This window comes from Lepisosteus platostomus, chromosome 26, assembly GCF_059453375.1.
Source record: "Lepisosteus platostomus isolate fLepPlt1 chromosome 26, fLepPlt1.hap1, whole genome shotgun sequence".
NCBI classification, from domain to species: Eukaryota; Metazoa; Chordata; class Actinopteri; order Semionotiformes; family Lepisosteidae; genus Lepisosteus; species Lepisosteus platostomus.
In genome coordinates, this window is record NC_142636.1 from 5,252,870 (window position 1) to 5,273,575 (window position 20,706).

At 48.3% G+C, this 20,706-nt stretch overlaps 2 protein-coding genes and 1 pseudogene across 8 annotated transcripts in view; 2 read left to right on the forward strand and 1 right to left on the reverse strand.

The window, feature by feature from the left end:
* Positions 1 to 10,758, reverse strand: LOC148639773 (uncharacterized). Of its 6 annotated transcripts, none has more exons than XM_088621473.1 (20): positions 9,833 to 10,758; positions 9,328 to 9,425; positions 8,262 to 8,404; positions 7,779 to 7,913; positions 7,403 to 7,565; positions 7,080 to 7,178; positions 6,789 to 6,916; positions 6,339 to 6,485; positions 5,837 to 5,929; positions 5,398 to 5,520; positions 5,161 to 5,286; positions 4,679 to 4,801; positions 4,175 to 4,323; positions 3,900 to 4,020; positions 3,059 to 3,247; positions 2,673 to 2,822; positions 2,296 to 2,367; positions 1,876 to 1,972; positions 1,306 to 1,371; positions 1 to 227 (listed from the first exon to the last, which is right to left on the reverse strand). In XM_088621473.1, exons 2-20 carry the CDS (start codon positions 9,416 to 9,418, stop codon positions 145 to 147), a joined length of 2,298 nt encoding a protein of 765 aa, XP_088477599.1. In that variant the 5' UTR covers positions 9,419 to 9,425; positions 9,833 to 10,758; the 3' UTR covers positions 1 to 144. The 6 variants fall into 6 exon arrangements, with proteins under 6 accessions (XP_088477599.1, XP_088477601.1, XP_088477600.1 ...); XM_088621475.1 differs by lacking the exon at positions 1 to 227 and adding an exon at positions 1,157 to 1,185; XM_088621474.1 differs by lacking the exon at positions 1 to 227 and adding an exon at positions 1,168 to 1,185 and having other exon boundaries at positions 1,808 to 1,972.
* LOC148639771 (fish-egg lectin pseudogene) overlaps positions 1 to 20,706 on the forward strand; it is a 61,473-nt pseudogene that overhangs the window by 9,494 nt on the left and 31,273 nt on the right. The gene's annotated exons all lie outside the window — the stretch shown is intronic.
* Positions 10,172 to 20,706, forward strand: part of LOC148639774 (uncharacterized) — a 21,953-nt gene continuing 11,418 nt past the window's right edge. The window contains exons 1-9 of the mRNA XM_088621597.1: positions 10,172 to 10,176; positions 10,735 to 10,858; positions 13,968 to 14,032; positions 14,564 to 14,622; positions 16,103 to 16,266; positions 16,754 to 16,951; positions 18,615 to 18,734; positions 19,519 to 19,641; positions 19,873 to 19,952. Coding sequence (XP_088477723.1) covers positions 10,172 to 10,176; positions 10,735 to 10,858; positions 13,968 to 14,032; positions 14,564 to 14,622; positions 16,103 to 16,266; positions 16,754 to 16,951; positions 18,615 to 18,734; positions 19,519 to 19,641; positions 19,873 to 19,952 — 938 coding nt within the window. The remainder of the gene's footprint in view (positions 10,177 to 10,734; positions 10,859 to 13,967; positions 14,033 to 14,563; positions 14,623 to 16,102; positions 16,267 to 16,753; positions 16,952 to 18,614; positions 18,735 to 19,518; positions 19,642 to 19,872; positions 19,953 to 20,706) is intronic.

The window sequence follows — 20,706 nt, forward strand, 5'->3', positions numbered from 1 at the left end:
TTCTGTACACGTTGTGTAATTTATTTAAACACAAAGTTGTGTGTGGAGGAGAGAGAGAGGTATGCTGTCTGGTCCAGAATAAGCTGGGACACCCAGGTGTCTCTGCAGTGGCTGGGGAGGGGCGCCCCGACTCCAGAGTGCTGCTCAGGGCCGGGTGAAGAGCCCCATGGCTTCAGCAGCCCTCTCCCGCACCTGCGGCTCTGGGTCCTGCAGCAGGACCATCAGGGCTGCGGGAGGAAAGAGACGAGGCTGTTACTCGGGTTTCTGCAGTCCTGCTCAGCTCCTGACACACAGCTGCAGTGCTGATCCAGCTCTTGCCCAGCAGGTGTGAGTTAGGAGACACTGTGCAGAGCAGCAGGTCTGGACCTCATGCAGTGGGGTTAAAGAAGGAGTGTGAGATCCTTTCTGTGTGACATCTGTGTTCTCTTCAATTTCAGAAGGAACAGTAGTCAAAAATGTCAAACTATGAAGCTGGAAGAAACGGCCACACTGTAATTCACAGACCGCACAAGTCTCTAAAAAGAATAAAATAAAGCAGAGCTACTACAGATGTGCAATTCCACAAAAACCTGCTAAACAGGCCAACTATACATTTTTCATCTCCATGCTCTGAACTTCTCAAAACTTTGTACACTGGGTATCTATGGTGTGAGAGGCTACAGCCAGAATTTCTGGTTAAACAGACTCTAAACTACTAAATACTAAGCCACTGAAGCTAAGCAGGTGTGAGCCTGGCCAGTAACTGGATGGGAGACCTCCTGGGAAAAACTAAGGTTGCTGCTGGAAGAGGTGTTAGTGGGGCCAGCAGGGGGCGCTCACCCTGTGGTCCATGTAGGTCCTAATGCCCCAGTATAGTGACGGGGACACTATACTGTAAACAGGTGCCGTCCTTAAGATGAGACGTCAAACCAAGGTCCTGACTCTCTGTGGTCATAAAAAAACCAGGGTGTTTCTTGAAAAGAGTAGGGGTGTAACCCCAGCGCCCTGGCCAAATTTCCCATTGGCCCTTACCAATCGTGGCCTCCTAATAATCCCCATCTATGAATTGGCTTTATCACCCTGCTCTCCTCCCCACTGATAGCTGATGTGTGGGGAGCGTTCTGGCGCACTATGGCTGCCGTCGCATCATCCAGGTGGGGCTGCACATTGGTGGTGGTGGAGGGGATCCCCATTACCTGTAAAGCACTTTCAGTGGAGTGTCCAGAAAAGTGCTATATAAGTGTAAGCAATTATTATTATTAATTATTATATACTGTACAAGAACAACTGGTCAACATACTGGACACAAAACACAAGCATCGTTACCTCGCTGAGCTCTTCTCAGAGCGAAACAAGAGCAGAGTCTCCTCTGCAGCTGCTGCACTTGGAGGCCTGAAACACAGAGGGGTTGAACAGCAGAGCTCCTGCACACACAGCACCACACTGGATACTGCACCAGTGCACACTGCCAACACTCTGAATGGAGAGCAGCTCATGGAAATGTGTTTCCTGGTGACATTGGTAAGTCTGATTAACCTGCCTCATTACTGACAGAAAAATGCATTTCAAACACTAGACAGACGAGGCTGAAAGTGGTGCCCAGTGTCCTGCTGCCGAAATGAGACTACTGTAGCTAGACATACTAGAGCCTTCTAACTAGAGGCCTTTTACTAGTGTGACATATCAGAGCCTGAGTCCTTTGAGAAAACCCCAGTGATCAAACACCTTCAGACTCAAACCTGTTTCAAGGGAAACCTACAGAGTAGCGTTTTAATGCTTGAATTCCCATCCCGGCAATACCCTCATCACTAACCACAGCACAACTCACTTTTACCAGTGGAGCATCATCTCTACACTGAGCCTCAATCACTCTTCTCATTGTCACTGAGCTCTTACCAATGAAGATGGCAGCACTTTCCCGAACCCAGGCCCTTCTGCTCTGTGCACCCTGGAGTGCAAGCCTCTGGGCCAGGCTGAACTGCCCACTCGTTATCTGGACACAGGGAATATTGCAGGGCAGTGTGAGACAGCACGCTACTACTGTACAGGAGCCCCCATGTGAGAGACAGCCCTCCATTACACATAAACACCTCTAATCCATCTAATGAGAGTGTATGAACTCATCAGCACTACTGTGATTATAATCTGGATATAAACTGCTACTCACTGTAATTAGTGCTCAGTGTAAGCCTGGTTTAGCACAAATATATTTCCTAAATCTGACACAAGTCTTCGTGTGTTTGTGTCCCAAAAGCAGGGTGTGCTCCCCTCTCTCACCAGCAGCCCAGAAGCCAGCCCCAGGAGAACCTCACTCACCAGGATCCTGCACATCTCCTTCATGGACAGCACACATTCCAGGGTGAACTGCTGTAGGACTGTCCAGCAGGCCTGGAGAAATCCACATTGTCAAAACCAGTTTATCTTGAAACAGAGCCCAAATTAAACAGAAACTACACAAATGTCAGAAAATAGAAGCCAGCCCTGAAACCCTTTGACACATCCTTGATAGTAACCCTCTGAATGTTTAGATTTCCAGGCTACAAGTTCGTACTGACTGTAGGGTTGTTTTTCTTCACCAATTGCAAAGCTGGTCAAACACTGGATAGGTGACAAGTATCAATATCAAAGAAGGACGTGAGAAGACCCATAGTCCCACAGGCTCAGCCCAGCCAGCGGCAGCTCTGTGTCTTTACCTGGATGACCTCTGGGCTGGGGTCAGTCAGGTTCAGCAGCACGCTGACCAGGGAGCTGTGGACCTCTTTGTTGAGCCGGGCTTTCTCAGAGCCCAGCCTGACCAGCTGCCCCAGCAGAACCACTGTGACTCTGCGGACCTCCGGGCTCTCCTGTAACACAGACACAGGACAAGAGGGAAACTTTACACACAGACACGCACAAACTGTCACCACTTATTTTCTCCTCTCAGGGCTGGAGTCTGAGCCCACTGTAGCTCAGTAGCTCAAAGAACAAACACTGTAATCATGGATATCCAATTGATTACAATTACAGACGTTATATTTAAATTTAATAGACAAAAACAAATGACACAATATTTGAATAAAGAACATCCTAAAAAACTTACACTTTCCAAGCAGGGCCTGGCTCTACAGTACACAAAGGGCACCAGTGCTTTGGCTTGACTCTTGTCCGCGATGGACAGGACAGTGATCAAGCCCAGTAGAGCCCGCAGAACAACTGGCTCAGCTGGGGTCTCCTGCTCTGTCAGGGCTGAGCTCTGAGCTGCCAGCTGCTCCTCTGTGTGTCTGTGGATCTGAAGACAGGAGGACACCAGTCGGCCTTCATTCCCAGTACTGCTGGGACAAGGGTTACACTGAGGGAGGGTCATGCTGGTCGCTGCTGGTCAGCAGAAGGGACAGCTAAAATTGACGTGCTAGCCAGTCCACCACACCTGACTCAGGTGGTTCAAGCTACACAAGCCCTTGGTCTGGCAGCGCTCAGGAACTCGGCCAAAAGTCTCAAGCTTCTCCCTGTCTTCCGACTTTGCTCCTCGGATACTGGCCCCTAGCTTCACCCTGCCTTTGTTGTCTAGATTACCCTCTTGTGCTTGTGTGCTGTGTCTGTCTGTTTACAGACTGTGCTTATTACCATCAGCTCTGAGTTTGGAGTTTGCTGTGTGCTGAGCCTCTGTGTTCACCCAGCTTTGATCTGGCCTGTTCTGGACGTGGCTTTGGGCTGCTGGTCTGCACCACGCTTTTCTGTGCTCACCAGCCTGTCCCTGTGCTGCAAACAGGGAGCTGTTTGTTCACACAGCCGCTTGCCTGTTTGCTGGTGTCTCTCTGCCTGCTCTTGGGCAGCGACATATTACAGGGAGACAGTACCTCCGTGCTGTAGCTGTCAGCTGTCTGACTATCTGTCCTCTGCTCAGTTAGAAACACCAGCAGATGGGCTCTATAGTCACTTACATCCAGTTCTGGATCATCCACCTTCATGTCCCTCATCAGGCCGAGATGATCAGCCAGGTCCTTCACGGTCTCCGAGACCACCTGGCTGGTACTGAGGACCTGCCACACCTCCGAGAGTGAGCTGTAAAATACACCCCCAGCTGTCAGTGCAGGGCTAAGCATTCAAACTCATTCTCAGAGCTAAAATACACAAACACTGACGCCACAACACATTGCTGTTGTTGTGATACTTTTATCATTGCAAAGAGCTTCTCACTGTTAGAATTGTGCTCTACCTCTCAGAGGGAGATGTGAGGGTCACTAGGGACTGGATGGTCTGTCTGAGGTCCTGTGCAGCCAGATATAATATCCCCTCCCTCAAACTCTCTTCCAAGCTGTCATCCAGAGTATAACTACTGCCGAAGAATTGCAGCAGGTCAAGAGCCTACAGGGAACAAGAACAGCAGGTCAATCTCAGACAGATCACATGAGCTCTGTTACACTGACTGTTGAAGTTGTCCACTACTGCCCCTTTGTTGCAGTTCTCAGTGCTGTCTTCAGAGACAGGACACAGGATCATGTCGCTAGGTGTGAACAAAGGAGTCATTTTTCTGAATACTTCTGGAGCAGTGTTTCCAAAAAGCTAAAAACACAACTGTATTGATCAATAGCAAAACAGTTTCCCGTCCAATCACTTCTCACAAACTATCTGTTCTCCGATTCACAGTGACAGGATACAGCTTGTCCAGAGCATCCGTGTAGGAAAACAGCAGACAGGCGGCTTCGTCAGACACACTGACCATCATTGTCGCCAGGAGCTTGGCCTTGGCAGGGAAGCTGGGAGCTCCGGAGGGACTGGCGCTGCGCACTGCCTGTGCCATCATGCCCACACTGCGGCACAGGCTCAGTCTGACACTGGGCTCCTGCAGGGGGACACACAGCAGCTCACTCACTGACAGCCCAAACGCCACCTCACCTCCACCAGCCCTGGGCTGTGATGGACACTCACAGCCTGGACAGCCTTGGACACTGTATCCCTGTGTCCTCCTCCCCAGAACAATCCAATCAGGTTGAAGTATAATTAACTATGTCTACCCAGACACTGCAGGAAAGTAGCAGAACAAATAAGGAAGAACTTTTGCCTGAGAGTTGATACGAATACCTCCCTGCGTTAGAGAAGCACATTAAAGAATGTATCAGTGGTTGAATACACTCTTCAGACAGGAGCTGTGAGGTTCACTCTGTCAGGTCTCTTGTTCTTAAAGGAGGACATGTTGCCTACCTTCGTGGTGACATGGTGTCTCAGTCTCTCCATAAAGTCAGTGTCCATTCTCTGCAGTAGATCCTCTGCAGGTGCTTTAAGTGCAACTTGCCCATAGCACAGAATCAGGGCACAGGTGAAATCACTCTGCAGTAACAAGCATTACAATCCAGATCAAGGTGCTGAAACTTGTAGGTAGAAGCTGACATTAAGAGCAGCTTCTGTTTGTCTGTCAGGACTCTGATGCAGTACACCTACCCTAGAGCCCTGCTCATTGCAGGGGAAGGCTGGGTCAGTCAGCTGGGTCTCCAGTCTCTTCAGCACAGACAGCACCACATCCAGGTGCACACTGGCACACAGCCCCATCAGCACTGCCAGATCCTGGGACACCAGACAGGCATCAGAGCACTCTTACAACACCCACAAGGGCATCATGCACACTCTCTCATGGACTGCTGTTCTAATGCCATGATAAAACGAGCCGAGTCATCAATATCCGTTCAACTGAATGAATAAGGGCTTCAGCAGTCAGATACACGGCACTTCTGTGTTGCCATGAGCTGTGGAGAGGGGTAGATCACAGCACTGAGCTGCTGTCATTGATGAGGCTCCTGAGGGCTTCACCCCTCAGACAGACACTCTTACTGACTACTGTAACGTCTCTCTGTGCAGGTGAGCGGGCTGCTGTCCCCATTACCTGGGCGTGGACCATGGTCAGCAGCTGCTCCAGCTGGGATTCCAGCACTGGTCTGGCCTTCGGCACTGCTGCCCCCACAAGCACACTCAGACTCTGAAAGAAGAGCACGTTGGAGTCAATCTGGAGAGGCACTGCTGCTTCATCAAGAGGCCTCACTCTCTCAGTGTATGCAATAACACATTAGCATTAGGATTTTGGTAGTTTGATCACACACAAAAATCTGACAGAGCAGGATAACGCCTCCCCTGGACTCTACCCCTGGCAGATCCATCTTGTTCACACCCTTCCACAATCACATGGGGCACCACAGACCATAATCCTCTTCTGCACTGGGCCTCACCAGCACATCACTGGAGCTTGTGGACAAAGGGACACTGGGAAAGTGCTACTAGTGATTGTTTCGATCTACAATTTAAGGAATCAAAATCCATTTTCTAAAAGAAACGGACCTCGCAATCCACAACCTGTACACCTAAAGGCCCATTGTCGGTCACAGGCCTACCTTGTTGATTCTGGAGTAGCTGATGTCCAGCTCAGCTGCATACAGTGGCTGGAAGGCCTGTAAAACTGCTGGCAGCTCACTCTGAAACTTCTCCTCAGGGAGCAGGCAGCACATAGCAGCCAGGGCCAAGACAATGGCCTCCGTCACCTTCAGACAAAACACAAACACCATCATCCTCAAGGAAAGGATACAGTCACAGGAAAGCAAACTTGTCTAAAACCACAGACAGTTAGAACAGCTTTAAGCAATGAATAAAACCTGCTTCATAAGTACACCCTATTCAACTTTGCTTACTGTGATCTGAACCCTGGACCCCGATACCCTTCCCTAATACCTGCATGGACACATCTTTTCTTGGCATTCAAGTCCATTCTTTCCTCCAGAACATCTGAGAATTCAGGATGATTAATAAGATGTCAAATAACCTACAATGGATTAAAGATCCCATACCTTTGGCTCAGAAGATGGCAGCCATCTGTGCACTACATCAAAACTTATGATGACCTGGCTTGAACAGTCCTGAACACACTGCCCGGGACCCTGGAATTTTGCCCAGCTCTCATACAGGCCTTCCAATGCTGACAACACAAGAGAGGAACAGCCTGCTACACTCCTCAGCTACATCAAAGCAGTCCTGTAGCTCAGTGGGAAGCGGTCTGAACAGGCCTTGTCAGTGGATTGCCAGTGGAACCAAGCATTGATAACAACTGTCCCCCTAAATGAGACAGCTTGCACACTTACCAAAAGCCATCATTGCCTTCATTTTATTAGTCACAGCAAGGGGAAGAACAGGCACCAGCAGGTCCAGCAGTCTCACTATATCCCTTGCTATGTCACGACCTTCAAAGAAAACACATTTCACACTGGGTAGGGACCAAGGCTCATGATAACACTAGAGAGTCAGAAGCGGCATGAGTAACAAACACTGAGCCTTCATAATAAGCTCATGTATCAGGGCTTGAATGGACAGATACGAGCAGTATCATGAAGTTTGAAATACAACTTAGTAAAAAATCTGGAATATATCTGTGCAGATCACACCCCATTAGCAGCACAGAACTTACTGCAGTTGCGGGAGATATCTCCTACAGCATTCAGCAGCGTGTGGTGAGGGAGCACTCCGGGCTGGAAGAAGGACAGCACCATATCCATGGTACTGTCGTAGTGGTCTCTCACCACACAAATGACTATGTTGCTGGCTGGCTGTTGCCAGTCAGGCAGCCATTTCTGAAACAACAGTAAAAAGAGATCAGAGTGACTTGGGAGTCGATAGTATTGGAGTTGAAGCTGCAGCTTGGATCAAGCCAATGAGCACACAAGTTAACATACAACGATTTGCTACCATTAGATGTAACAATGTGTGCTACAGGCAAGGAAACAGACCACAGCACTGCAGCAAGACAACAGTTCGATAGATTGAAATTAAAGGGATTTACATACCGGTGACATCGTCATCTCATTCAAGGCCATCGAGACGGTGCTCTTGGCCAAGGACTCATCCAGATGCTGCGCAGATGTTTTGCGCAGCAGCTTCTCCACTGCCTGGAGGACAGCAGAGCGATGGGCAGTTGTCACCTAGAGCAGGGAAGAACCAAAGCCAGGGGTGAGACTGCTGCTCTCATCACAGCACCAAGAGTGTCTGTTCAAAGGCTTCTCCTTCAGGGCCAGTCAGCCTGGCCAACGGGCACTGAGGGTGAAACAGCAGAACCACCCCAGCTCACCACACGAGGGAGTGGAAACACACAGAGAAACCCCAGCCTTCCACTCAAGCACATCTGTCAAGATGACAACACGTTAGGGCTTACCTTCTGACTTATAGTTGTAAGAAAAAGCAGAGACAGTATCTTGGAGCACACTGGGCTCCTGATTAGTGCGTTTGCAACGACTATGTCAGGAGGTGTGCAGGGAGCTCCTTCATGTTACCTGGGGGCTCTCGAGGAATCCCAGGATAACTGGCAGTGTCCCCTTGGTGTTCCTCTGCAGGAGGGAGAGCAGCTCTTCTATCAGGAGCTTCCCAGATTCCTCATCAGAGCTGCTCATTCCCTCCAGAACAGCCAGGACCTCATCTACAGCAGACACACAGACAGGGGAAACACTGGTGTCGCCGCAGCATAGACTTCTAGGGAGAAAACTCTAAAACCGACCTGTTGTCTGAGGGACCTAAAACCCTACTGACACATGTCTGAGAATTATAGAGATCAAAATGATTTTTGATGCACAGCCCGTAAAAGCTGGGACTCTTTCACCCCAGAGAGGAATACAGATCTGCTCTAAGGGCAGGAGGCTTCAGAGTGCAGGGTTTTGTTTTCGTGGTCGTGAATAACAGCTGCAGCCACTGACACTTCTGAACCCTGAAGAGCCCACAAACAGAGCTGCTCTCTGGGTCACATCAGTCCTGTTAGCAGCTGCTCCTCCGCAAACAGAGGATCTCAGTGTTGAAGAAGAATCAGGCAGCAGCTCTGCTCCCAGGTGGAGAACCTCCTTCTGCTGCTCTAAGGGGATTAGAGCCTCTAATTCAGCTTCTCTCACACCCATTCAAAAGGACTTGGACAGATCTCCATAAATATACATTTGCTTTTCCCAAAGTTACAATTAAATGTAAATGAAAGAATAATTGCAGTACATAACTCAGACACAGCTCATTTCATAACCACTGTGAGTTACTCATTTTCAACACTTTCAATGGTTTCATACCTTACATGGATGTTAGTCTTCTTAAAAATACTCTCATACTAAATTATTTTATTTTATATCTTATTATTTTAGCTTATATCTTGTTTATTTTTGCTCAAATCATCATTAGTTGAAAAGATGAGGAGACCGCTGTTGCTTTCCCTGCCTCGAGCTGAGGAGACCTGCAGGGTGACAGCGAAGAGCCCCTCAGGTCAGTCAGCCCAGGGATGGAGTCCCAGTGGAAAGGGAAGCCAGGAGTCAGTGTGTGGGGGGACTGGCTTCAGGGGACACTGGTCTAGATCCAGCTGTGTCATACCTGGCCCGGGGCACTGGCAGCCTGTGCGCTGCACACAGGAGGAGAGCCACTTCACCCTGCTGGGCTCACAGCTGCACTCCTTCGGGCTCATCTTGGACCTGTCAGTCAGCCAGTAGAACAGCACAGTGAAGCAGGGAGCTGGGTGGCTCTTTTCACACACTGGGAGTCAAGGTACTGCTGACAGGACAACAGCAGACCCACTAGACACCACAGAACTCTCTCTAACCAGCTGGTCCTACTGGAATACAACCCAACAGGCTGAAGGGCAGACACAGGATATTGAGAACACAAGCAAATTCTTCACATCAGTGAAAGCAGAGACAGGAACAGAAGCAGCAATGAATTCCTGTTCAGATCTGCACTCTGGGCTTTAATAAAACTCCAGCAGGTTAAGAGCTTTTAACCCCCTCTCACTGAACACCGTGTTAACACAATAACCGCTCGATCTGCCCAGGAGAAACAAGAACAATCGGATCCGCGATACGGAGCCTCGACAGGTCCCTACCTCGTCCGTAAACCACCAGGATCTTCAGTGAAAAGACAGAGAATATTGACAAGCCGTGTCGAGCTGAAGTGTTTTCTTCGCTACGAGCATCAGCGCTGAGCGACTCAGCAGCACCGGAGCGCTTTCCCGGACCGCAATTGTTGCGTCACAATCCCGATGTGTCGACGTCACGCTCACGTTTAATAAGTCATTATAATCACTATATTTAATTATAAAATTACAATTTTATATGCTTTCTGATTTTTCCCAACTCTACCAACAGAAGCACTAATTGTCTGATTTCCAAAGTGTCAGCCGGAAAGTTTCAGAAAACACGGAGCGGAGCGTCTTGCTCACGATATGACGTCAGACACCCCTTCCTCCCTCCATCCAGACTCGCCTCTCCCTCCTCTCTCACACGACTCGCTCATCAGGGCTTCTACTGTCACTCCAGTCTCCTGCCAGACCTCTCCCAGACACAGCCTGCTCATTAGTCCTCCTGTGACCCAGACTCGCCCTGCAGATCTGCTCTCCGGCTCCTCCTCATGGTCACTCCGCTCGCTCACGCACAGACCTTGTGCTCTAACCAGTCCGCAGCGACACATCTGGTCTTGAAGCAGCTCGTCTTGCAGCGCCCTGCAGCAGCGCCACGGTGTGTGAAGCCCTGCGGCCGGGAGCAGCAGAGACCCGTCGCTGGGCCGCAGGAGGTCCGAGACTGACGGTCCTGCAGACCCGCTGGTTCTCATAGCGGCGGAGCGGGGCTGCAGGTCTGCCCTCGGCTCTTCTCTGCAGTGACAGGAGGCAGAGAGAGCCGCGCCTCAGGAGCCCCACACGCCTCCACAGGGATCAGCCGCAGGGAGACGATCGCTCCTCCGACACACAGCCGCTCACAAATAACGGCTGCGCTCCTCTCGCGCCCTCAGCGGAGCGGGCAGCCGCGAGCCGGAGCCGGAGGAGGCGGAGACGCCCAGCGCGCGGACCTACGACTCAGCCAATCAGAAGCCGCGATCAGCAGGGGGCGGGGCCTTAATGAAGAACATGAATACAGTAGGAATATTTTATATTATTAATATAATAATAAAACAGATGGATTGAAAATACTTGTCAGATACACCATGAACTGGAGCCATTTCTGAGTGAAACAGTTTGTTTCCTGTCTTCATGACAACTTGTCCACGACATTCTGGATGAAATGAAAAAGAACTGAAGTTGAATCGTTTTTTTCCTCATTTGACTGAAACCCAAATGGCTGGAGGTTTAACAGCAGGATATGCAACATGTGTTTCTTCCAAGTGGTCATTTTCCTTCTGCTTCTAAAACCAACTGAACTCTGAGAATTTTTATTTTCAGTACATTCATTTCACCAGAAGAGTAGTATCAAAAAGCAGCTGCACATAAAATAAGCACTTCTGTCAGATCTCGTCAGTTTCATCTACTGCTGAACAGGTAAAGTAAGCTTTCCTGCAGGCAGTCACTTTCAAGATTCAAGATGTTTTATTGGCCATATACAACAAGTGTGTTGGAATGCCTACTCGTTCAGCTGTACCCAGTAACAGTGGAGGAAAAAGAAATAACAAACAGACATGGACAATACATTTAGACAATAGACATTATAACACACCCAAGACAGGACATAGTGCAAACAGTGCAGTACCTTAAAGTGCAGGTGCTAATTTGAGCTGTTTATGATGCGGACTGCCCTGGGGAAGAAATTGTTTTTGAATCTATTGGTCAGTGTTCTGATACTGCGATACCTCCTACCAGAACCCAGGGGTGAAACCAGATTGTGGCCAGTTTAGGTCCCAGTTTCTGTGAGACACCCCCAGACTGTCCTGATTTGAGTCTCCTGTGGGACGGGTGGTGACTCGAGTTTGGCAGCAGAGCAGCTGTGTGCTGGGATGATTCCTTACCTTGGCCTCGGTCTGGCTCAGAGCCCTCAAGCCCAGAACAGACACACTGACGGTCACACGCAGCTGGAGATCCGCAAACACTATCAGACCGATATCCAGTCCCTGCAAAAGCATCTGGAGACAAAGCGAAGGAGACCGTGAGTGAAGCTGAGGCCAGCCTCACACTGTGAGCTGCAGGTGAGGCTCTCCAGGCCTGCTTCTGGTGAGCCCTGCTGTAGCTCAGCCCCAGTCCTGCTCCTGGATACCCAGGGCGTCGGTGAGGTTTCCAGGGGTCTTCGAAGCAGCAGCTCCTGAAGAGCTGGAAGAAGCTGTAAAACTGGTCCAATTAAGCCAATATTGAGCTAATTGAGGTCACTGAAAGTCCAGCTGGACTGAAATCCTGCAGACACACAGGAGTGGGGACCCTGGTCACAGGCTTTCATTCCTGCTGAGCTCTTAGTGTATAGATGGAGCCGTTTGCTGAGCTGATCAGCTGAGACTCCAAGTTAGCTCTTCGATCGAACATCTACAGCCCTTTAAGCACCTGAAAAGGGGAGTAAAACACCAAACGGAAGAACAAAGACAGACAGAGAGAAGCAGCGAAAGGGAGGTGGATTTTGTCCTGATCAGTTTTGGGGACCAGATTCTGGCTGAGAAACTTGATCGTTTGTTATATCAATGTTGTAAGAGAGCTTGCAGTTCCGTTATTTTAGGAAACTCTGATTATGGAAACATCTGTCCATTTTCACTTTATCCAAATTAGGGTCACAGGGAGCTTGAACCTGTCCCAGCAAGCAAGACGCTTGTCAGGATACACCCTGGACAGGACACTAGTCCACTGCAGGGCAGACTCACACAAACACAAACACAGACACGCACACTGGTGGTAGATTTCAGGAGGAACAAGGTCAAACCTACTCCTGTCTACATCCATGGGAGTGGCGTAGAGATGGTGGACTCGTACAAGTACCTGGGATGATAGACTGGAATGGTCTAAAAACATCCAGGCCCTCTATAAGAAGGGCCAGAGCCGACTTTACTTCTTGAGGAGGCTCAGGTCCTTCAATGTACCATTTTTTGTGCAATATATGCCAGGTACCCGTGCAATACATTTATATTAATATCTATATTTACATCTATAATTATATTCATATATGTGTTCATATATGTTTTATATGATTTGTCTGGGTCCTGTTCTGTTCTAGTTTGTTCTTTGTGTGTCCGCACTGTGAGTAACTCTTTTAGTGCACCTTCACTGTACTGATTGTATTGTACGTATTGTATTATTATTATTGTATCATTCGTTACACTGTGGCTGTGTTGTCTGTGTAAAGCTGCTGTTGCACTGCAATTTCCCTCATGGGATCAATAAAGTATCTATCAATCACACGCTCAAACACACTCACAAACACACACACTCAAACACACTCACAGACACACACAAACACAGACACGTGCACACACACACTCAAACACACACTCACAGACACACACACGCTCAAACACACAATCACAGACACACACACTCTCACACACACACTCACAGACACACAGAGACACGCACACACTCAAACATGTCACAGAGAATATTCCCAGAAGCCAGTTACCCTACCTGTACATTTTAGGACTGTGGGGGGGTGGGGGGTGGGAATGGAGCACCTTGAGGAAACCCACACAAACACCGGGAGAACATGCAAACTCCACACAGACCACAGCTCCAGAGTTGAACCCAGGGCCCCAGCACTGTGAGGCAACAAAGCTGTATTTAATTTAAAATCATTTCAGCATTTTGAACAGTAAAGGTGAATATACATCCACACCCACGCACACAGTACTCACTTGTATCTCTATCCAGGGAGCTGTGCTGCAGACAGTATTTACAGTCTTTCCTCACAGCTAACGAGACATGAGACACATTAATGTTTAGTGCACATGCAAGAAACAGATTAATGTCAATGATGAGCTCTTGAAACATCAATCTGAGCTATCTGGGATCAGATTTAGTGACAATCCAATGTGTTTTATACAACCAAACTGACCTAATCATTGAATTAACAGCTCAAATTCCAGGGCTGTTTGACAGGGGTCCGAGAGAGGAAACACTCTGGTGGAGAAGCTGTCCTCACCTCCAGATATAATGAACATCCTCAGCTGAGACATCAAGCTGAGACACTGGCTGTGTGGATGTGGAAACTCTCACTGGCACTGATCGCAAGGGTGGGCGCGTTCCCCTTGGTGCCCCTGTTTGGCTGCTGTGTGTCTCTCAGGCTGGTCTCCAGTCCCTGGTGGCAGCACTGGGCCCCACCCTTCCTGTGAAGCGCTTGCTGAAAATGTGAGGCAGCTGAAAAGAGCTCTTCCCATTCACACGATTCTTATCATTTGTGCACCAATAACACACAGAGGGACAGGAGCTGTGCTGCACCAGATTCTTCCAGGAGGAAAACACTCAGCCAAGGTATTGTACCGGTCAGAGGGACTGAACTGCTCGCCCTGCTAGTTCCGTCATTCTCACCAGGATCTACTCCTGGGGACTGCTCACCCACACGCTGCCTGACACTGTTCCACTGGGGCTCGGGGTCCTAACAATGTCAATGTAGTTTACAGGCATGTTCTTGCAGGTGAGAACCCCTCCATCACCTCATGCATCAGGTCCATCTTAAGCAAGACATCCCAGTGATTCTCTCAACGTTAGTGTGCCAGTCCAGATTTAAGAGACGAGTGCCTGAGGTGCAATCTGGAGCTCATACAGGACTGTGCCACAGTCATGTGATTTACAGTCTGTCTTGGATCTGATTTACTGATCTGAGTAGATCTCACAGATCTCGATTTACTGATCTGGCCTCACTTGTGAGTTTCGTCTCAGTGCTGTAGGGGTTCAGGCAAAGACCTTCAAGCTTGTGGAGGTGGAACGTCTGTTCCAGTGTGGGCTGACCATGAAAGACCTGCTTTGATATGACTGGAGACATAAGACTTCAAATCAGCTTTCTAGATGAAGTGAAAAACAACTGAGCCGCCCTGCAGTGAATGGAACCTTTCTGAGCTGCTGTACATATCAGAAAGCACTCTGGATCCTTCTGGATTCTCTCAGAGGTTGACAGCTCAGGGGCTTCATTTTGTGTTGAATGCTGTTGAAGAAAAGTTTAGAAATTGTAGAAGAAATGTCTTCACACAGGTTAGGTGTGGTCAAGCAGAGTCCTTTATTCATGCGCATGGGGAGAATATAACCATACAGATCTGAGAGCAGCCTCTCATACAGATCTGTGAGTAACCTCTCCACCGAGATGATAAATGCAATGAGTTTTATCCAGCAGATTCACACAGGAAAGCGCATTCTAAGTTTCCATATTAGGAGTTGTTTTATCTCTACAAACATTCACATTCTTCTTAAGGAGCAATTTTACCTTGTATACAGACAAAAGGAAGTATATAAATAAAAGGTGTGAAATGAGCTAGACATTCTGCTATTGTAGCATTAATATCAAAAAGTAAAAAAATATGGCATTTTTCAAAGCCAACTAGTCACTATCTTTTAAACTTTAGAAAAGGTAAATGCTAAAATTCTTCCTCAATGCAGAGTTAGCCTTCTCCACAGCCTTCTCATAATGACCTGATTCTATACCTGATTTCAAATCACAGGTATTGATTGCACACGGGGTAATAAACTGCCTACCATTTATTTTAATTATGGTGCTCGTTTTCCAATAAAACCAAAAAAACAATCAATGAACAAAACATCTGATTCAGCATAATCATGTCCGATTTAACAAAGTTTATGAAGTGTTAAAATCAATAGAGATGAGGCAAGAAGATTTCAAATAGGATCCTGAACAGTGGTCCCAGGAGAAACAAATACAACTCAAATCTCCCAGAATGGGACGAGCCTTTCACTACAAACATGAATTGCCGGCGTGTTAAAACTGGAAAGGAAGATACAGGAGTCTCTCAAGAAACTGTCCCAGTACATGGAAATGTTATTGTTGGAGTGTGGAACAAGCTGCCCAACAGTGGCGTCTTTCAGGAAACAGCTGGACATGACTCACCAGTCAGGACAGGAGTGAGTTCTTTACACAAAGTATTGTAGGAGTGTGGAACAAGCTACCCAGCCATGTTACTGAAACCTCTTTTAAGGAAAGGAAGGATGCTGAACTGAGGTGTATCTGACAAGCATTTTCACTGGCGCCTGTGTTATTACTGTGTGAATAATTAATCTAAAATATTCCTACTGTACTATTGTTCATCATTCAGCCCCGCCCCCTGCTGATCGCGGCTTCTGATTGGCTGAGTCGCAGGTCCGCGCGCTCGGCGTCTCCGCCTCCTCCGGCTCCGGCTCGCGGCTGCCCGCTCCGCTGAGGGCGCGAGAGGAGCGCAGCCGTTATTTGTGAGCGGCTGTGTGTCGGAGGAGCGATCGTCTCCCTGCGGCTGATCCCTGTGGAGGCGTGTGGGGCTCCTGAGGCGCGGCTCTCTCTGCCTCCTGTCACTGCGGAGAAGAGCCGAGGGCAGACCTGCAGCCCCGCTCCGCGACGGGTCTCTGCTGCTCCCGGCCGCAGGTATTTCCAGCAGCAGTGTGTCAGTCTCACACACTGACAGCGAAGCTCTCAAGAGAGGTTTTGCCTTCAGACTCAGCGAGTCCGGGTTGCAGCGGCGATGGGCTTCAGTTCCCGCAAAGCACTCTGGGAGAGTTTGCTCCGGCCCGCAGCAGTGACGTCACGGAGGAAGGAGAGTTCCGGCGTGTCTGCTCCTGAGAGGGTGTGCTGGCTCTCCTGAAGCGTGTGGAGTGGGGATTGATAACACACACAGTGAGAAGGAGGGGGTATAGACAGGGAAAGTGATCTTCTTCCTCTCCTAGGTAATGTCATATCATTCAGATGCAGTAACAGCTGTCTTGTGCTTCCTCTCCTGAACTTTCCACACACAAAGTGGGAACTTTAACACACAAGTCTTTTTCATCGGTAGCCTTTTCTAGTTCAGTGTTTCCCATTTAGGATTTATATTTTGTCTTTACAAAGCACAGAAATGTGCTGCAGCGAGAGAGAATCGTTGTCAGTCCTCATAGCTGTGCAGTAATTTCAGCTGCCCAGTGTGGTGTGTGGGTGTGTTTGCTCATTCTGCTGTGGACCTGATTGCCTTCCCTGTGTGTCTGCAGCTGCTCTCCAACACACTGAGCACAGTGGCGGATGAGGTGTGGGCCTGTAGGCTCACTCAGGACACAGTCAGAGTGCTCTGCCCTCTCAGCTCCACCTCTGAGGAGAAGGTGAGTCTCACAGAAGGCTGAGCTACATGAGAAGCTGGGACTTTTACTCACTAAAAGTCTTATTCCTCACCTAGTGTTGTGACGTAGTGACATAGCAGGTGTGTCTGTAATGGGCTGTGTATTAGATGTTGTAAGGTGTGTGTCTGTTCAGGCTAGGTTCATACGTGTGTGCTGTTGTGTTGATGTGAGCTGTGAGCAGTGTTGGATTGTGCAGTAGAGGGGAGAGCCCCTTCAGGGTTCTGCGCTCTGTGCTCTGCTTCAGTGTGTCGTCTCCACAGCTAGGGATGCTCCCATCAGGCTGTTGAGGGCTGATTCCCTGTCATTAGAATCGGACGCTTTTTTCTGTTAAAATCATTACAATAAGCCCTGTACACGCCTCATGTCCCATGGCTAAGTGTTACCCTGGTTATTTTTTCCAATTAAAATAAACTAGACTACTGGTATAATTTGTTTATTTTTATTAACACAGTGATATGTAGTGGGCTTATTGTTCATTTACCATAAAATAAACACTCCTGACTAAAAGAAATAAAATAATCACTTAAAATAAAATAAAAACTTTTTACTCATCAAACATGCACACAAAACCTTTAAAAATATTACATATACATTTGGCACATATATAGAAATAACAAAAAAACAGCTAAAATAAAATTAAAGGCTTGTCTTAATCACAACCCACAATTTTAATAAAATAAAATAAATAAAATGTTCAATAGGATGTTTAACAAGCCGACTATGACCAAAAGGAAACAAGTCAGAATAATTAGTCTCTTTAGCTACTGAGCGTCTTGTTTACTAATCATCGAGGGCAGATTCTTGTTTATGAATAGCAGCAGCTGTGTGTGTGTTGAATACAATCTGTTCCTCTTCTCATGGAAAATGTGAGCTGCTGTACTGAATAGACGCTCGCTGTCCACACTCGTACAAGGAGCACCAAGGCAGACCTGAGCTGCTTCTGCCAAGGCAGGGAAACGGCTTGGATTGCTCTTCCAGAAAGCCATTGGCTCTGCGCTTCTTGGGATGAGTTGCTGACTGAGGTCGAGATTAATCTCTGATGCTGTTGAGTCATTCCTGTCCCGACCATCGGTTTTATCTTCATTCAGAATCTCCTCATGCGTCGCCTGCAGAGATCCTGCCCGTAGTTCTTTCGGCTGTCTTGCTGTGCCTGCTGTAAGGCTCCAGTGTTTTAAGTGTTGCCGTTATTGATGGCTGAGCGAGAGTCGGTTTGCGTGTCGCTGCAGCTCTTGCACTTGCTAATTGTTCACACTCTGCGTATTCTTTTTGGTGTTGAGTTCTCAAATCTCTGTTCATGGTGTTGAACGTTCTAGCCAGGATCCCCCACGAGCGACTTCTTTTGCACATGTATTGCAAACTGCAAATTCTTCATCTTTTATAGAAGTGTGGAAAAACTGCCAGACCGGCGGGGACATGTTGCTACTGTATGCAGCTAATGTTGGAAATGTAGTCATTCCAAAATTGTTTTTTGAGATTGGTCAGTTCAGAGACCACTGATCGAGTCAGTTGGAGTGAAAATTGGCTGATATCGATCGGCGGCCGATCGATCGGAGCATCCCTATCCACAGCTAACGTCCTCTCAGTGCAGCTGTACAGAGCAGCCTCCTGAGCTCAGTGCTCACTGTCCTCTTCTCCGGTGACACAGGCCTTCCTGTACCAGTGTGTCGGTGCGGCTGCCCAGCACCTCTCTCAGCAGGAGACTGTGAAACAAGCGCTTCAGGACAGTGTGAAAGAAGCAGGGTTTGAGAATCCTGTGGAGAGAGAGGTGAGGTGATCTGTTCCCACTCCTCACACAGACTCAGGGCTTCTACTGCTGTTGACGACAGCCATGACAACCGTAATCTCAGTGATTCCTTTCTACATGACTGATGGACAGACGGGGAGCATCTACAAGTATGAGGACAGATGGGAGATTTTCAAAGCACTTTTCCCTAGAGAAGCATTTTCCACCTTCTTCAGAAAGTCACTGACTGTAGAGATATGTCATCCTAGAAACTGACAACATATGAATGGAAAGTAAACATTAAACCAGTGTTCTAACTGCTTTATCCAGTGCAGGTCATGTACTGCCTGAGCCTATCCCAGCAAGCAACAGCACAAGGCGGGGTACACCCCGGGCGGGACGCTAGTCCTTCACAGGGCACACAGACACTCACACCAGGCTAATGTTACCACAGGCCAGTTAACCTACCAGTATGTTGCTGCACTGTGGGAATAAACTGGAGCACCTGGAGGAAACCCAGGGAGAACATGCAAACTCCACACAGCAATCAACCCAGGACTTGAGCTAAAACTAGTTTTTCTGGTCATTTGACCACCAGAGAGGAAGGAAATTTAAAGATCACAGTAAAGTTTTTTATGTTTAAATTTGTTATTAAGAACAGAAGAGCTCATAGTGTGAGCCTCACAACTGCTTTCTGCAGACTTGACTAACCTGCTGGTACATTCTGTAAGGTGTGAGCAGCCAGGATTTATTCCAGTGAGTTTTTCACTCCTTGCAGGGCCTGCCTGGGCTGTCAGTGAGTGAGCTGCTGTGTGTCCCCCTGCAGGAGCCCAGTGTCAGACTGAGCCTGTGCCGCAGTGTGGGCATGATGGCACAGGCAGTGCGCAGCGCCAGTCCCTCCGGAGCTCCCAGCTTCCCTGCCAAGGCCGAGCTCCTGGCGACAATGATGGTCAGTGTGTCTGACGCAGCCGCCTGTCTGTTGTTTTCCCACACGGATGCTCTGACAGTCCTTATTGTCAGTAGAAATCAGAGGGGAGAGAGGTGCCCTCGCTCTCTTCCTCGCTGCAGCTGCACACAGTCTCGGGACTCTCAGCTGTGCCTCTAGATGAGCACAGGCCCTGTCCTGGTGTCTTTTGATGGAGGGAAGTGGGGTTTATATTTCTCTCCCATCTCTTCACAGGTGTTTGTTAAAAAGCAGCCCAGTGATGCCCTGAGCCGAGCTGTCTGTCTGCAGGCCCTGCACGCCTGTTCCACACTGCGGTACTGTTTCCTGATGAAACTGCCTTCACTGCTTCCATTTCTTCACAGTTACATTTTTAAGTGTGCTTGAGGCAGATGGGTGTTATGTTTGATGCAATAAGATAAATAGATTAGACTTTATTGATCCCGAAGGGAAATTGATGTGTTAAAGCAGACAAAGAGAAGCAAAAAAAAAAACAGACATTAGGATGGAAGAAAAATTAGAATATGTACAATAATACAAAATAAATATAAAGTAAATAAATAAAAATAAATACATAGTTGTGTGCAAAATATGATCATAGTCACTGTAGAAACAATAAAATATGTGCAAAATGTGCATAGGTATATACAGATTGAGTGTCCAAAAAGTACAATGGAGCAACATACTGTCCATAGACGAGCAAATGAAGGGCTAACAGTCCCAGCCTAGGGCAGGGTTATACAGCAGCCGCCGAGAGGAAAGACCTGCGGAAACGTTCCCTTGAACACCGTAGCTGGAGCAGTCTGTTGTTAAAAGTGCTCTGCTGCCCAGTAACAGTCCCATGAAGCGGATGAGAGGCGTTGTTCATGATGGCTGTGAGCTTGGTCAGCATTCTCCTCTCAGCCTCCAGCTCCAGGGAGTCAAGGCTCAGCCCCAACACAGAGCCCCAACAGCCTTCTTGATGAGTTTATTGAGCCTATTTGCATCTCTTGTCACGATGCTGCTGCCCCAGCACACAACAGCGTAGAAGATGGCCGCTGCCACCACTGATTCATAAAAAACGTGTAGCAG

Bases quoted from the DNA above. Each gene is read 5' to 3' on its own strand.
- LOC148639773 (XM_088621472.1), bottom strand. From the start codon at position 9,418: ATGAGCCCGAAGGAGTGCAGCTGTGAGCCCAGCAGGGTGAAGTGGCTC. The intron at 5,521-5,836 runs GTAATGGGGACA...CTGGTGTCCCAG, and splicing joins TGACCATGGTCCACGCCCAG to GATCTGGCAGTGCTGATGGG. The intron at 2,368-2,672 runs GTAAAGACACAG...GGATTTCTCCAG, and splicing joins CCAGCCCAGAGGTCATCCAG to GCCTGCTGGACAGTCCTACA.